At 40.1% G+C, this 16,257-nt stretch overlaps 1 protein-coding gene across 4 annotated transcripts in view; it reads left to right on the top strand.

The window, feature by feature from the left end:
- nrxn3a (neurexin 3a) overlaps positions 1-16,257 on the top strand; it is a 462,182-nt gene that overhangs the window by 207,704 nt on the left and 238,221 nt on the right. For all 4 annotated transcript variants that reach the window (XR_009824241.1, XR_009824240.1, XM_062034732.1 and 1 more), the window contains exons 4-5: positions 153-179; positions 3,912-3,923. Coding sequence is in view for 2 of the 4 variants with exons in the window: in XM_062034732.1 (XP_061890716.1) it covers positions 153-179; positions 3,912-3,923 (39 nt within the window). In the remaining 2 variants the exon portion in view is untranslated. The remainder of the gene's footprint in view (positions 1-152; positions 180-3,911; positions 3,924-16,257) is intronic.

Raw genomic sequence — 16,257 nt, 5'->3', positions numbered from 1 at the left:
TGTGTGTGAGCTGTCAGTGTGTCGTGTTGTTATGTTTTCTGTGGCTGGGAAAAGACAAGACAATACCATCAGTGTATTGGAAATGTGCTGAAGTGTTCCACTTTCTCTTTCTCTGTGCTCTCTCCTTCCTTCCCTTCTCTGGCCGTGTCAAGGTGTTGCACACATGATGGCAGAACAAGGTATGACACTCATCCTCCTTTCTGGCATGTTTGCATGTTGTGATGAATACACTACATCCTGGGCATCATGTTATTGTCAACTCTTTAATCTGTATTTATATATATATATATATATATATATATATATATATATATATATATATATATATATATATATATATATATATATATATATTCAAATGTGTATATGTATGTATGTATATATGTACATATGTGTATATATGTATGTATGTATGTAGATATGTCTATATATCTGTATGTATGTAGATATGTCCATGTATATATATATATATATATATATATATATATATATATATATATATATATATATATATATATATATATATATATATATATATATATATATATATATATATATATATATATATATATATATATATATATGTATATATATATATATATGTATGTATGTATGTATGTATGTAAAATATGAATTATTTCAGTTTTTGCCAGGGTGTCCAAACATGTCACTAGCCTGTCCATCTTCTACAACAAGCCAGAAAAAGAGGATTATAAACCGATATTATTCTTTATTAGGTTTTTAGACTCGTGTACAAATGAGCTAGACCTACAATGTAGTATTAAATATTTGTGGACATGATGCTCTGACACGTATTCATGTGGTGTGGTGGCATGTTGGACTTGTGACTTAACATCCTTGTTGTGCAGGTTCTCATCAACACTTGACTAAATATTGACATTGTAGTGAATAACCACACAGGGTGTAATGGTATGACATCATCCACAGAACAGTTGACTAAATATTGCCATTGTAGTGAATAACCACACAGGGTGAAATGGTATGACATCATCCACAGAACAGTTGACTAAATATTGCCATTGTAGTGAATAACCACACAGGGTGTAATGGTATGACATCATCCACAGAACATGCACACCCCAAGAGAGATGTGATCTCCTGACTGTGAGGCCACCATGCTAAGCATCTCATGGAAAACATGTAGTTTTGCTAACATGGTCCCCAGGCCACACTTTGGACAATGTCTCTGTCACCATTGTGCATGATCAATCAATCAATCAATCAATGTTTATTTATATAGCCCTAAATCACAAGTGTCTCAAAGGGCTGATAGCTGGCGGTGAGACCCCGAAATGCAGAGAGGACAGGCAAAGTTCAGAAAGTAAGGTCTTTGGGTTAGGACAAAGTGTTGCAAGGAAGGTGACACTGGCAGATAAACCCTCGTGTTCATTGATGTGGGACAGGTGTGCCACCTAATCACTAATCAGGAGCAGAGACAGGACACATCTGGTTGTAGATCTCTGAGACAGGACACATCTGGTTGTAGATCTCTGAGACAGGACACATCTGTTTGTAGATCTCTGAGACAGGACACATCTGGTTGTAGATCTCTGAGACAGGACACATCTGGTTGTAGATCTCTGAGACAGGACACATCTGTTTGTAGATCTCTGAGACAGGACACATCTGGTTGTAGATCTCTGAGACAGGACACATCTGGTTGTAGATCTCTGAGACAGGACACATCTGTTTGTAGATCTCTGAGACAGGACACATCTGGTTGTAGATCTCTGAGACAGGACACATCTGGTTGTAGATCTCTGAGACAGGACACATCTGTTTGTAGATCTCTGAGACAGGACACATCTGGTTGTAGATCTCTGAGACAGGACACATCTGGTTGTAGATCTCTGAGACAGGACACATCTGGTTGTAGATCTCTGAGACAGGACACATCTGGTTGTAGATCTCTGAGACAGGACACATCTGTTTGTAGATCTCTGAGACAGAACACATCTGTTTGTAGATCTCTGAGACAGGACACATCTGGTTGTAGATCTCTGAGACAGGACACATCTGGTTGTAGATCTCTGAGACAGGACACATCTGTTTGTAGATCTCTGAGACAGGACAGATCTGGTTGTAGATCTCTGAGACAGGACACATCTGGTTGTAGATCTCTGAGACAGGACACATCTGGTTGTAGATCTCTGAGACAGGACACATCTGTTTGTAGATCTCTGAGACAGGACACATCTGGTTGTAGATCTCTGAGACAGGACACATCTGGTTGTAGATCTCTGAGACAGGACACATCTGGTTGTAGATCTCTGAGACAGGACACATCTGGGGAAGGTACAGAAACATCTCTGCTGCCTTCATGGTCCGAATGAGCAGAATGGTGTCCATCATCCATAAACTGAAGAAGTTTGGAACCACCTGGACTCTTCCTAGAGCTGGGGGAGAAGGGCCCTAGTCAGGGAAGTGACCAAGACCATGGTCACTTTGTCAGAGTTACAGCATTCTTCTGTGGGGACAGGAGAAGCTTCTAGAAAGACAACTATCTTTGCAGAAATCCACCAATCAGGCCTGTATGGTAGAGTGGCCAGACTGAAGCCATTTCTTAGTACCAAGTTTACCAAAATGCACCTGAAAGACTCTCAGACCTTGAGAAACTCAATTCTCTGGTCTGGTGAGACAAAGATTGAAGTCTTTGGTGTGAATGCCAGGCCTCATGTTTGGAGGAAACCAGGGACCGCTCATGTATGGTGGTGGCAGCATTATGCATGGTGGTGGCAGCATCATGCATGGTGGTGGCAGCCTCATGCATGGTGGTGGCAGCATCATGCATGGTGGTGGCAGCATTATGCATGGTGGTGGCAGCCTCACGCATGGTGGTGGCAGCATCACGCATGGTGGTGACAGCCTCACGCATGGTGGTGGCAGCATCATGCATGGTGGTGGCAGCCTCATGCATGGTGGTGGCAGCCTCACGCATGGTGGTGGCAGCATCACGCATGGTGGTGGCAGCATCATGCATGGTGGTGGCAGCATTATGCATGGTGGTGGCAGCATCATGCATGGTGGTGGCAGCATCACGCATGGTGGTGGCAGCCTCATGCATGGTGGTGGCAGCCTCATGCATGGTGGTGGCAGCATCACACATGGTGGTGGCAGCATCACGCATGGTGGTGGCAGCATCACGCATGGTGGTGGCAGCATCATGCTGTGGGGATGTTTTTCAGCTGCAGGAACTGGGAGACTAGTCAGGGTAGAGGGAAACATGAATGCAGCAATGTACAGAGACATCCCATCCTTCACTCAGTGTGGCTTGTGCAGCCCTTTGAGACACTTGTGATTAAGGGCTATATAAATAAACTCATTGATTGATTGACCTCTGGACCAAACAAAGACATGTTGCAAACAAAAAAAGTTGTTTTTATCCTACAAAGTGTTGATGAGAATCCATCTCTCCATTCCATGACATCCATTCAAATGTATATATGAAGTATAAATATCAATGTATATATAATGTAATGAAATATAAATATCAATGTATATATGAAGTATAAATATCAATGTATATATGAAGTAAAAATATCAATGTATATATGAAATATAAATATCAATGTATATATGAAATATAAATATCAATGTATATATGAAGTATAAATATCAATGTATATATGAAATATAAATATCAATGTATATATGAAGTATAAATATCAATGTATATATGAAATATAAATATCAATGTATATATGAAGTATAAATATCAATGTATATATGAAATATAAATATCAATATATATATGAAGTATAAATATCAATGTATATATGAAATATAAATATCAATGTATATATGAAATATAAATATCAATGCACATGTATGTGAGCAGCAGTCTAACTCCTGTCTGTCTTCTCTCCCGTCCGTCTTCTCTTCTCTTCCAGCTAAAAGCAAAGGTACTTTTTCCACATCTTTCCTTTTCCAACTTTATGAAAAGCGGCGCCTCCTCTGTGAGTGACTGAATGAGTGAGTGAGTGAGTGAGTGAGTGAGTGAGTGAGTGAGTGAGTGAGTGAGTGAGTGAGTGAGTGAGTGAGTGAGTCAGTGAGTGAATGAATGAGTGAATGAATGAGTGAGTGAGTGAGTGAGTGAGTGAGTGAGTGAGTGAGTGAGTGAGTGAGTGAGTGAGTGAGTGAGTGAGTCAGTGAGTGAATGAATGAGTGAGTGAATGAGTGAGTGAGTGAGTGAGTGAGTGAGTGAGTGAGTGAGTGAGTGAGTGAGTGAGTGAGTGAGTGAGTGAGTGAGTCAGTGAGTGAATGAATGAGTGAGTGAGTGAGTGAGTGAGCGCAACAACATATGTACCGCAACACCCTTGATGTGTTCTTAGTTTGCTCCCACTAGACCATTGGGTTAGTCATTGGGTTAGTTAGTTAGCAATTTAGTCATTGGGCTAGTTGTTAGTTAGTGAGTTAGTCATTGGGTTAGTTGTTAGTTAGTGAGTTAGTCATTGGGTTAGTCACTAGTTAGTGTGTTAGTCATTTGGTTAGTTAGATAGTTACTAATTTAGTCATTTGGTTAGTTGTTAGTTAGTGAGTTGGCCATTGGGTTAGTCGTTAGTTAGTGTGTTAGTCATTGGGTTAGTCATTAGTTGGTTAGTTAGTCATTGGGTTAGTGGCTAGTTGGTGAGTTAGTCATTACTTAGTGAGTTAGTCATTGGGTTAGTCATTAGTTGGCGAGTTAGTCATTGGGTTAGTGGTTAGTTGGTGTGTTAGTCATTGGGTTAGTGGTTAGTTGGTGAGTTAGTCATTGGGTTAGTCATTAGTTAGTGAGTTAGTCATTGGGTTAGTCATTAGTTGGTGAGTTAGTCATTGGGTTAGTGGTTAGTTGGTGTGTCAGTCATTGGGTTAGTGGTTAGTTGGTGAGTTAGTCATTGGGTTAGTCATTAGTTAGTGAGTTAGTCATTGGGTTAGTCATTAGTTGTTGAGGTAGCCATTGGGTTAGTGGTTAGTTGGTGTGTTAGTCATTGAGTTAGTCATTAGTTAGTGAGCTAGTCATTGGGTTAGTCATTAGTTGGTGTGTTAGTCATTGGGTTAGTGGTTAGTTGGTGTGTTAGTCATTGGGTTAGTCATTAGTTAGTGAGTTAGTCATTGTGTTATTGGTTAGTTGGTGTGTTAGTCATTGGGTTAGTCATTAGTTAGTGAGTTAGTCATTGGGTTAGTCATTAGTTGGTGAGTTAGTCATTGGGTTAGTGGTTAGTTGGTGTGTTATTCATTGGGTTAGTGGTTAGTTGGTGTGTTAGTCATTGGGTTAGTCCTCAAGTCACTTTCCACTTCATGGCTGAGCTGCTAATTGTGTTGAGGGCGGCGTGAAGTTGACAGAGTTGCTGAAAGATGTTTTAGTCTCACTAGAAGAAACCATTCCTGACCTCCATCATGTTTAGCATAAAGTGCACTGCTGACACGTCCTCTGCTCACAGCTAATCTACTAAATCCTCTCCAGCCTGAAGTGTGAAGAAAACAAACATAACTAAGTGTTCTGTGCCAACGAGGCCCTAACAGACAACACAACTGTTCATTGCCAGGTCCTTAAAGAGGACATCACTTCCATCCATCACTTTACTCAGCAAATACTACTAAGAAGAACATGAGTAAAAAACATCTATCTGGCAAAAGTGGTCATTTAGTGCCGTGAAAACTGGGCCACTTTGTCATATCAGCTCCGATGTGTTCAGGGCCACACAAAAAGTGGGACAAGTCCAACACTACACATGAAGTGTAAATGCCAGACTCCTCAATCACACGTTTGCTTATTCTACTATCATTTATGTTCATTTATAGATATTCATCATGCAATGATGTTACTCCATGACTCAAATCAAAAGTGATATTTTACAGACATAAAGTTACATACACTTTATCCCTTGCTTACATTTCATTGTGCAACATGAGAATGTTTCAGGGGAATTCAATGAGATCTCTGAAAAGGGTACAAATCATTTCTAAAGTAGGACCCCCACCCAGACACGCTGGTACATAGCTCATGAAAACAAATGTTCTTCTTCTTTTCATTGGAAGTCACTTCAGTCAGAAAATGATCTCATGAAAAAGACTGCTGTCATTTGATGATCACAATACAAGATTGTCATTTAGTCAGGTGTGACGTTGGTGTGTTCACACTGGAAGGTTGTAGAGGGAACATTGCTTACAGTCCTCTCAATGGACAACATTCAGTTAGTCAGGTTGTAGAGGGAACATTGCTTACAGTCCTCTCAATGGACAACATTCAGTTAGTCAGGTTGTAGAGGGAACATTGCTTACAGTCCTCTCAATGGACAACATTCAGTTAGTCAGGTTGTAGAGGGAACATTGCTTACAGTCCTCTCAATGGACAACATTCAGTTAGTCAGGTTGTAGAGGGAACATTGCTTACAGTCCTCTCAATGGACAACATTCAGTTAGTCAGGTTGTAGAGGGAACATTGCTTACAGTCCTCTCAATGGACAACATTCAGTTAGTCAGGTTGTAGAGGGAACATTGCTTACAGTCCTCTCAATGGACAACATTCAGTTAGTCAGGTTGTAGAGGGAACATTGCTTACAGTCCTCTCAATGGACAACATTCAGTTAGTCAGGTTGTAGAGGGAACATTGCTTACAGTCCTCTGAATGGACAACATTCAGTTAGTCAGGTTGTAGAGGGAACATTGCTTACAGTCCTCTCAATGGACAACATTCAGTTAGTCAGGTTGTAGAGGGAACGTTGCTTACAGTCCTCTGAATGGACAACATTCAGTTAGTCAGGTTGTAGAGGGAACATTGCTTACAGTCCTCTCAATGGACAACATTCAGTTAGTCAGGTTGTAGAGGGAACATTGCTTACAGTCCTCTGAATGGACAACATTCAGTTAGTCAGGTTGTAGAGGGAACATTGCTTACAGTCCTCTCAATGGACAACATTCAGTTAGTCAGGTTGTAGAGGGAACGTTGCTTACAGTCCTCTCAATGGACAACATTCAGTTAGTCAGGTTGTAGAGGGAACGTTGCTTACAGTCCTCTCAATGGACAACATTCAGTTAGTCAGGTTGTAGAGGGAACATTGCTTACAGTCCTCTCAATGGACAACATTCAGTTAGTATAACCCAGCTTAGACGCTTGATATTAGAAGTGAGCAAGTATTACTGAAGAATTAATACGTTAGAAGAGCTACATTTCAGCTAGTCTTCTGTTTACTAAGATTGTTGGCATTGAGTTGACATGTTAGGTTCGGTGGAACCTCCATTCATTGGTTCTTCAACATAGTTTTTGACATGTTAGGTGCGGTGGAACCTCCGTTCATTGGTTCTTCAACATGGTTCGTGACATGTTTGGTATGGTGGAACCTCCCTTCATTGGTTCTTCAACATAATTTGTGACATGTTAGTTGATGAGGAATGGCGTGTTTTCAACAAGACATGGACTGCCAAGCAACGTTCCCTCTAAGGTGCGTGCCTGCGCAATTGCGCACTGCTCAAGCGTCCTCTGCGCACAGCAAATATATGCCGCGCACCAAATCAAATCCCATCTGAATCCTAAACAAAATAAACATATTTATTCTGTGTAATTTTGCAATGCAACTCTGAGTGACAGTGACAACAAGCGGCCCTAACGGTGTTCGTCAACACCGTTCAATTATTGTAACGTCTATCGAGATGCTTCGAGGACACGAATTATATCCATCACTTTATTGAGCAAAACTGTTTATATTCGGACATAACCACACCAAAAACATGAATAAAACACTTCTATCTAGAAAAACTAGTCATTTTCTGCCGTACAAACCAGGCCAAAAGCAACTTGTCATCTGTCACCAACACGCATAGCACTAAACCACTGGTGCGTTTATGGCCACACAAAAAGTCGGACAACTCAAACACTACACAAAGTTACTCTATGACTCCTCACTCATACGTGTGCTTATTTTACTGTCATGTATTATTAATGTTAATTCATTGATATTAATCATGGAATGCTGTTACTAGAGAAAGTTACACACTTCATCCTATGCTTACATTTCATTGTGCAACATGAGGATGTTTAAGGGCAACTAAATGTCATCTCTGAAAGGGGTACAAATGATTTCCAAAGCACTGCTTTTGGTATAAAGTTAAGTTAGGTTAAATGAAAGTATTATTATTATTATTATTATTATTATTATTATTATTATTATTATTATTATTATTATTATTATTATTATTTATCTTACGGTAAACATCAAAAATAATATTGAGCAAAATGTAATTGAAATATTGTCGATGTGGCCCTACAGCAGTGCTCGGGTTGCTCATGCGGCCCCCAGTAAAAATTAATTGCCCACCCCTGCCCTAATGCATCAATAGGTCTGCTCACTAATGCATCAATAGGTCTGCTCACTAATCATCAATAGGTCTGCTCACTAATCATCAAAAGGTCTGCTCACTAATCATCAATAGGTCTGCTCACTAATCATCAAAAGGTCTGCTCACTAATCATCAATATGTCTGCTCACTAATGCATCAATAGGTCTGCTCACTAATCATCAAAAGGTCTGCTCACTAATCATCAATAGGTCTGCTCACTAATCATCAAAAGGTCTGCTCACTAATCATCAATATGTCTGCTCACTAATCATCAAAAGGTCTGCTCACTAATCATCAATATGTCTGCTCACTAATCATCAAAAGGTCTGCTCACTAATCATCAATAGGTCTGCTCACTAATCACCAAAAGGTCTGCTCACTAATCATCAATAGGTCTGCTCACTAATCATCAAAAGGTCTGCTCACTAATCATCAATATGTCTGCTCACTAATGCATCAATAGGTCTGCTCACTAAGAAGGACATATATTTGATACCACACGCCCCGTGTCACAGCACAGCCATATTGTTGGCTAGGGTTAGGGTTAGGGTTGTTAGGGTTAGGGTTAATGCTAGCAATGCTAGTGTCATTACATTACAATAGCCCGTACAAATACGCACGTAACACTCTAAGACTAATTGCTGGGTAATTCAGTGACTTTTTGGTAAATAAAAGAGTAACTATAATTATGGGCCTGCTTCAATGCAATATTATTATTGCTCATACTTCAAACTTGATTATTCTTGTAGTTCCAACACTTTCTTTTACCGCCACTACGAGACCATCGGCCGACGCACCCCCACATATGTTATACCGTTGGAAAGGTCTCGTTCGCGCCGATGGCGGAAATCTACATTGGGAACATCTCATGTTACCATAGCAACGCTATTCATAAAAAACAAAAAAAATGGGCCTATTGAATAGGTACAGACATTTTGTCTAATACGAGACCAACCGGCCAATGAACCCCCACACATGTTAAACACTTGGAAAGGTCTCCTTTGCGCCGATGGGCGTATTTTAAGTTGGGAACATTTCCTGTTACCATGGCGACGCTATTCACGAAAAACAAAAACAATAGGCCAATTGAATAGGTACGGACATTTTGTCTAATACGAGACGAACTGGCCAATGAACCCCCACACATGTTATACCCTTGGAAAGGTCTCCTTCGCGCCGATGGCCGTATTTTAAGTTGGGAACATTTCGTGTTACCATGGCGATGCTAATCACCATTTTTTTTTTAAAGGCGCCAATTTCATAGCAAAAATGGGCCAATTGAATAGGTACACCCATTATGTCTAATACAAGATGGACCAGCTAACGGACCCCCACATATGTTATACCATCGGAAAGATCTCATTTGTGCCGAGAGCAATATCTTCAATTGGGATCATTTCAAGTTACCATGGCGACGCTATTCAAGAATAAACAAAAAAGTGGGCCAATTGAATGGGAACATACCCCTGTAATGGGGGAACACTTCTGGCCTAAAATGAAAGTATTTGTTTTGGATGAAGGTTGACTATTCATCAGTCCCTGGTGGATGAAGTTAATTATGCCAATTAGATCTTGTGAGGTCCAAGCAACTGAGAACAACCCAGAAGGTTGTTGAGTTGGCCTGCAGCAAACACGTCTGCACTGAGAACAATCCAGAAGGTTGTTGAGTGGAGGCCCCAATAGTCCAAATGCCCCCAAGCAAACACGTCTGAACGCTCCCCAGACGCCGTTTGAGAGAAGAGGTTGTGGCGTTTGAGAGAAGAGGTTGTGCCTGGAGGGCAGAAAACATGCTGCTGGTGTGGGAGAACATTCAAGACTATTTCCTCCTGACACACAAGAATTATGGCTGCTTATCATAATCATCATTTCATCCTCCCCCTACTGATTAGTGCCAAGGGCAGTGTGTGTTCACTAAGTCATGTGTTCACTAAGTGTGTGTTCACTAAGTCATGTGATCACTAAGTCATGTGTTCACTAAGTCATGTGATCACTAAGTGTGTGTTCACTAAGTCATGTGTTCACTAAGTCATGTGTTCACTAAGTGTGTGTTCACTAAGTCATGTGATCACTAAGTCATGTGTTCACTAAGTGTGTGTTCACTAAGTCATGTGTTCACTAAGTCATGTGTTCACTAAGTCATGTGTTCACTAAGTGTGTGTTCACTAAGTCATGTGATCACTAAGTCATGTGTTCACTAAGTCATGTGATCACTAAGTCATGTGTTCACTAAGTGTGTGTATGTGTTCACTAAGTGTGTGTTCACTAAGTGTGTGTATGTGTTCACTAAGTGTGTGTAAATAAGTCATGTGTTCACTAAGTGTGTGTTCACTAAGTGTGTGTTCACTAAGTGTGTGTATGTGTTCACTAAGTGTGTGTATGTGTTCACTAAGTGTGTGTTCACTAAGTCCTGTGTTCACTAAGTCATGTGTTCACTAAGTGTGTGTATGTGTTCACTAAGTGTGTGTTCACTAAGTGTGTGTTCACTAAGTGTGTGTATGTGTTCACTAAGTGTGTGTAAATAAGTCATGTGTTCACTAAGTGTGTGTTCACTAAGTGTGTGTTCACTAAGTGTGTGTATGTGTTCACTAAGTGTGTGTATGTGTTCACTAAGTGTGTGTTCACTAAGTGTGTGTTCACTAAGTGTGTGTTCACTAAGTCATGTGTTCACTAAGTGTGTGTAAATAAGTGTACATCATATAAATAAGTGTATAGCATATACATAAGTGTATAGCATATAAATAAGTGTATAGCATATAAATAAGTGTATAGAATATAAATAATTGTATAGAATATAAATAAGTGTATAGAATATAAATAATTGTATAACATATAAATAAGTGTATAGAATATACATAAGTGTATAGAATATAAATAATTGTATAACATATAAATAAGTGTATAGAATATAAATAATTGTATAACATATAAATAAGTGTATAGAATATAAATAAGTGTATATCATATAAATAAGTGCATAGCATATAAATAAGTGTATAGCATATAAATAAGTGTATAGAATATAAATAAGTGTACATCATATAAATAAGTGCATAGCATATAAATAAGTGTATAGCATATAAATAAGTGTATATCATATAAATAAGTGTATAGCATATAAATAAGTGTATATCGTATAAATAAGTGCATAGCATATAAATAAGTATATAGCATATAAATAAGTGTATAGAATATAAATACATAAGTGTATATCATATACATAAGTGCATAGCATATAAATAAGTGTATATCATATACATAAGTGTATATCATATAAATAAGTGTATAGCATATAAATAAGTGTATAGAATGTAAATAAGTGTATAGAATATAAATAAGTGTATAGAATATAAATAAGTGCATAGAATATAAATAAGTGTATAGAATATAAATAAGTGTATAGAATATAAATAAGTGTATGGCATATAAATAAGTGTATAGAATATAAATAAGTGTATAGCATATAAATAAGTGTATAGAATATAAATAAGTGTATAGCATATAAATAAGTGTATAGAATATAAATACGTGTATAGCATATAAATAAGTGTATAGAATATAAATACGTGTATATAATATTCCACATGATGATTATTGATCTTAGTGTTGCAACATGGCCTCCTTTGTGTTGTTTGAGTTGCATTCATCGCCAGTTAGAGAAGTAAATGTCTTCTTTCAAGTGTGCAGCGTGTTGGTGTTGCTGTTGCTGTTGGTGTTGCTGTTGCTGTTGGTGTTGCTGTTGGTGTTGGTGTTGCTGTTGCTGTTGGTGTTGCTGTTGCTGTTGCTGTTGGTGTTGGTGTTGCTGTTGCTGTTGCTGTTGGTGTTGCTGTTGGTGTTGGTGTTGGTGTTGGTGTTGCTGTTGGTGTTGGTGTTGCTGTTGGTGTTGCTGTTGCTGTTGGTGTTGGTGTTGGTGTTGCTGTTGCTGTTGCTGTTGGTGTTGCTGTTGGTGTTGGTGTTGGTGTTGGTGTTGCTGTTGGTGTTGGTGTTTGTGTTGGTGTTGCTGTTGCTGTTGGTGTTGCTGTTGCTGTTGCTGTTGGTGTTGGTGTTGGTGTTGGTGTTGCTGTTGGTGTTGGTGTTGCTGTTGCTGTTGGTGTTGGTGTTTGTGTTGGTGTTGGTGTTGGTTTTGGTGTTGGTGTTGGTGTTGGTGTTGGTGTTGGTGCTGGTGTTGGTGTTGGTGTTGGTGTTGGTGTTGGTGTTGGTGTTGGTGTTTGTGTTGGTGTTGGTGTTGGTGTTGGTGTTGGTGTTGCTGTTGGTGTTGGTGTTGCTGTTGCTGTTGGTGTTGGTGTTTGTGTTGGTGTTGGTGTTGGTTTTGGTGTTGGTGTTGGTGTTGGTGTTGGTGTTGCTGTTGGTGTTGGTGTTGCTGTTGGTGTTGGTGTTTGTGTTGGTGTTGGTGTTGGTTTTGGTGTTGGTGTTGGTGTTGGTGTTGGTGTTGGTGTTGGTGTTGGTGCTGGTGTTGGTGTTGGTGTTGGTGTTGGTGTTGGTGTTTGTGTTGGTGTTGGTGTTGGTGTTGGTGTTTGTGTTTGTGTTGGTGTTGGTGTTGGTGTTGGTGTTGGTGTTTGTGTTTGTGTTGGTGTTGGTGTTGGTGTTGGTGTTGGTGTTGGTGTTGGTGTTGGTGTTGGTGTTGGTGTTTGTGTTTGTGTTGGTGTTGGTGTTTGTGTTGGTGTTGGTGCTGGTGTTGGTGTTGGTGTTGGTGTTGGTGTTGGTGTTGGTGTTGGTGTTTGTGTTGGTGCTGGTGTTGGTGTTGGTGTTGGTGTTGGTGTTGGTGTTGGTGTTGGTGTTGGTGTTGGTGTTTGTGTTTGTGTTGGTGTTGGTGTTGCTGTTGGTGTTGGTGTTGGTGTTGCTGTTGCTGTTGGTGTTGGTGTTGGTGTTTGTGTTGGTGCTTCTACCAGCTTTCTATCTTTACACTTGCAATTTCTCCCGCTGACAAAGTGTTTCATTTGGCTTTTAATGGCCTCTGGACTCAGTCCTTGTCATGCTTTTAACATTTCCTCTCATATTAGTCTTCAAGGACAAAGACTTGCAAAATGAAAAGGCCCCCGTAGTGTTTGTGTTCAATACCTTTTTTTGAATGTACTATATTTCCTGGACTGTTGAACACACCTGGATATAAGCCACACCCACTACATGTAAGTGGCAGATATATTTCCTGGACTGTTGAACACACCTGGATATAAGCCACACCCACTACATGTAAGTGGCAGATATATTTCCTGGACTGTTGAACACACCTGGATATAAGCCACACCCACTACATATAAGTGGCAGGTATATTTCCTGGACTGTTGAACACACCTGGATATAAGCCACACCCACTACATATTAGTGGCAGGTATATTTCCTGGACTGTTGAACACACCTGGATATAAGTCACACCCACTACATATTAGTGGCAGATATATTTCCTGGACTGTTGAACACACCTGGATATAAGCCACACCCACTACATATAAGTGGCAGGTATATTTCCTGGACTGTTGAACACACCTGGATATAAGCCACACCCACTACATGTAAGTGGCAGATATATTTCCTGGACTGTTGAACACACCTGGATATAAGCCACACCCACTACATGTAAGTGGCAGATATATTTCCTGGACTGTTGAACACACCTGGATATAAGCCACACCCACTACATATAAGTGGCAGGTATATTTCCTGGACTGTTGAACACACCTGGATATAAGCCACACCCACTACATATTAGTGGCAGGTATATTTCCTGGACTGTTGAACACACCTGGATATAAGCCACACCCACTACATATTAGTGGCAGATATATTTCCTGGACTGTTGAACACACCTGGATATAAGCCACACCCACTACATATAAGTGGCAGGTATATTTCCTGGACTGTTGAACACACCTGGATATAAGCCACACCCACTACATGTAAGTGGCAGATATATTTCCTGGACTGTTGAACACACCTGGATATAAGCCACACCCACTACATGTAAGTGGCAGATATATTTCCTGGACTGTTGAACACACCTGGATATAAGCCACACCCACTACATATTAGTGGCAGATATATTTCCTGGACTGTTGAACACACCTGGATACAAGCCACACCCACTACATATTAGTGGCAAATATATACGTTGTGAAATGAGTTGTTTTACACATCAATATTCTGTAAATGGTTATTTACATACCTTAATTGTTGGTGTCTGTAACAGGGCAGTAAAACGGCTGATCAAACCAAATGTCAGTCATGGTGATGGAGCCATTAGCTGCGCAAGCTAGCTCTCAATCACACTCAATAACTCCACGCTGACGTTTTGCTGAATTTACTGAGGAATTTGTGAAAGTGAAACAATACAAAAAGAATGTCGTTTGAAGTTGATAATACATCTGTTTTAGCATATTAGCTCATGCTAACCACGCCAACATTGTGTGCTACTTCTATGATAAACTACAATCCTCCATAAAATCTCTGCATGAGTACATGAGAAAAAGATGAGGTGTATGTGTGCATGAGAAGAAGATGAGGTCTATGTGTGCATGAGAAGAAGATGAGGTCTATGTGTGCATGAGAAGAAGATGAGGTCTATGTGTGCATGAGAAGAAGATGAGGTCTATGTGTGCATGAGAAGAAGATGAAGTGTATGTGTGCATGAGAAGAAGATGAGGTGTATGTGTGCATGAGAAGAAGATGAGGTCTATCTCTGCATGAGAAGAAGATGAGGTCTATGTGTGCATGAGAAGAAGATGAGGTGTATGTGTGAATGAGAAGAAGATGAGGTGTATGTGTGCATGAGAAGAAGATGAGGTCTATCTCTGCATGAGAAGAAGATGAGGTCTATGTGTGCATGAGAAGAAGATGAGGTCTATGTGTGCATGAGAAGAAGATGATGTGTATGTGTGCATGAGAAGAAGATGAGGTCTATGTGTGCATGAGAAGAAGATGAGGTGTATGTGTGCATGAGAAGAAGATGAGGTCTATGTGTGCATGAGAAGAATATGAGGTCTATGTGTGCATGAGAAGAAGATGAGGTGTATGTGTGCATGAGAAGAAGATGAGGTCTATGTGTGCATGAGAAGAAGATGAGGTCTATGTGTGCATGAGAAGAAGATGAGGTGTATGTGTGCATGAGAAGAAGATGAGGTCTATGTGTGCATGAGAAGAAGATGAGGTCTATGTGTGCATGAGAAGAAGATGAGGTGTATGTGTGCATGAGAAGAAGATGAGGTCTATGTGTGCATGAGAAGAAGATGAGGTCTATGTGTGCATGAGAAGAAGATGAGGTCTATGTGTGAATGAGAAGAAGATGAGGTCTATCTCTACATGAGAAGAAGATGAGGTCTATGTGTGCATGAGAAGAAGATGAGGTCTATGTGTGCATGAGAAGAAGATGAGGTCTATGTGTGCATGAGAAGAAGATGAGGTCTATGTGTGAATGAGAAGAAGATGAGGTCTATCTCTGCATGAGAAGAAGATGAGGTGTATGTGTGCATGAGAAGAAGATGAGGTGTATGTGTGCATGACAAGAAGATGAGGTGTATGTGTGCATGAGAAGAAGATGAGGTCTATGTGTGCATGAGAAGAAGATGAGGTGTATGTGTGCATGAGAAGAAGATGAGGTCTATGTGTGCATGAGAAGAAGATGAGGTGTATGTGTGCATGAGAAGAAGATGAGGTCTATGTGTGCATGAGAAGAAGATGAGGTGTATGTGTGCATGAGAAGAAGATGAGGTCTATGTGTGCATGAGAAGAAGATGAGGTCTATGTGTGCATGAGAAGAAGATGAGGTCTATGTGTGCATGAGAAGAAGATGAGGTCTATGTGTGCATGAGAAGAAGATGAGGTGTATGTGTGCATGAGAAGAAGATGAGGTCTATGTGTGCATGACAAGAAGATGAGGTGTATGTGTGCATGAGAAGAAGATGAGGTGTATGTGTGCATGAGAAGAAGATG

The sequence above is a fragment of the Entelurus aequoreus genome, linkage group LG23, assembly GCF_033978785.1.
Source record: "Entelurus aequoreus isolate RoL-2023_Sb linkage group LG23, RoL_Eaeq_v1.1, whole genome shotgun sequence".
Taxonomy (NCBI): domain Eukaryota; kingdom Metazoa; phylum Chordata; class Actinopteri; order Syngnathiformes; family Syngnathidae; genus Entelurus; species Entelurus aequoreus.
The sequence above is the reverse complement of the archived record's forward strand: the minus strand, read 5'-3'. Positions and strand labels throughout refer to the sequence as shown.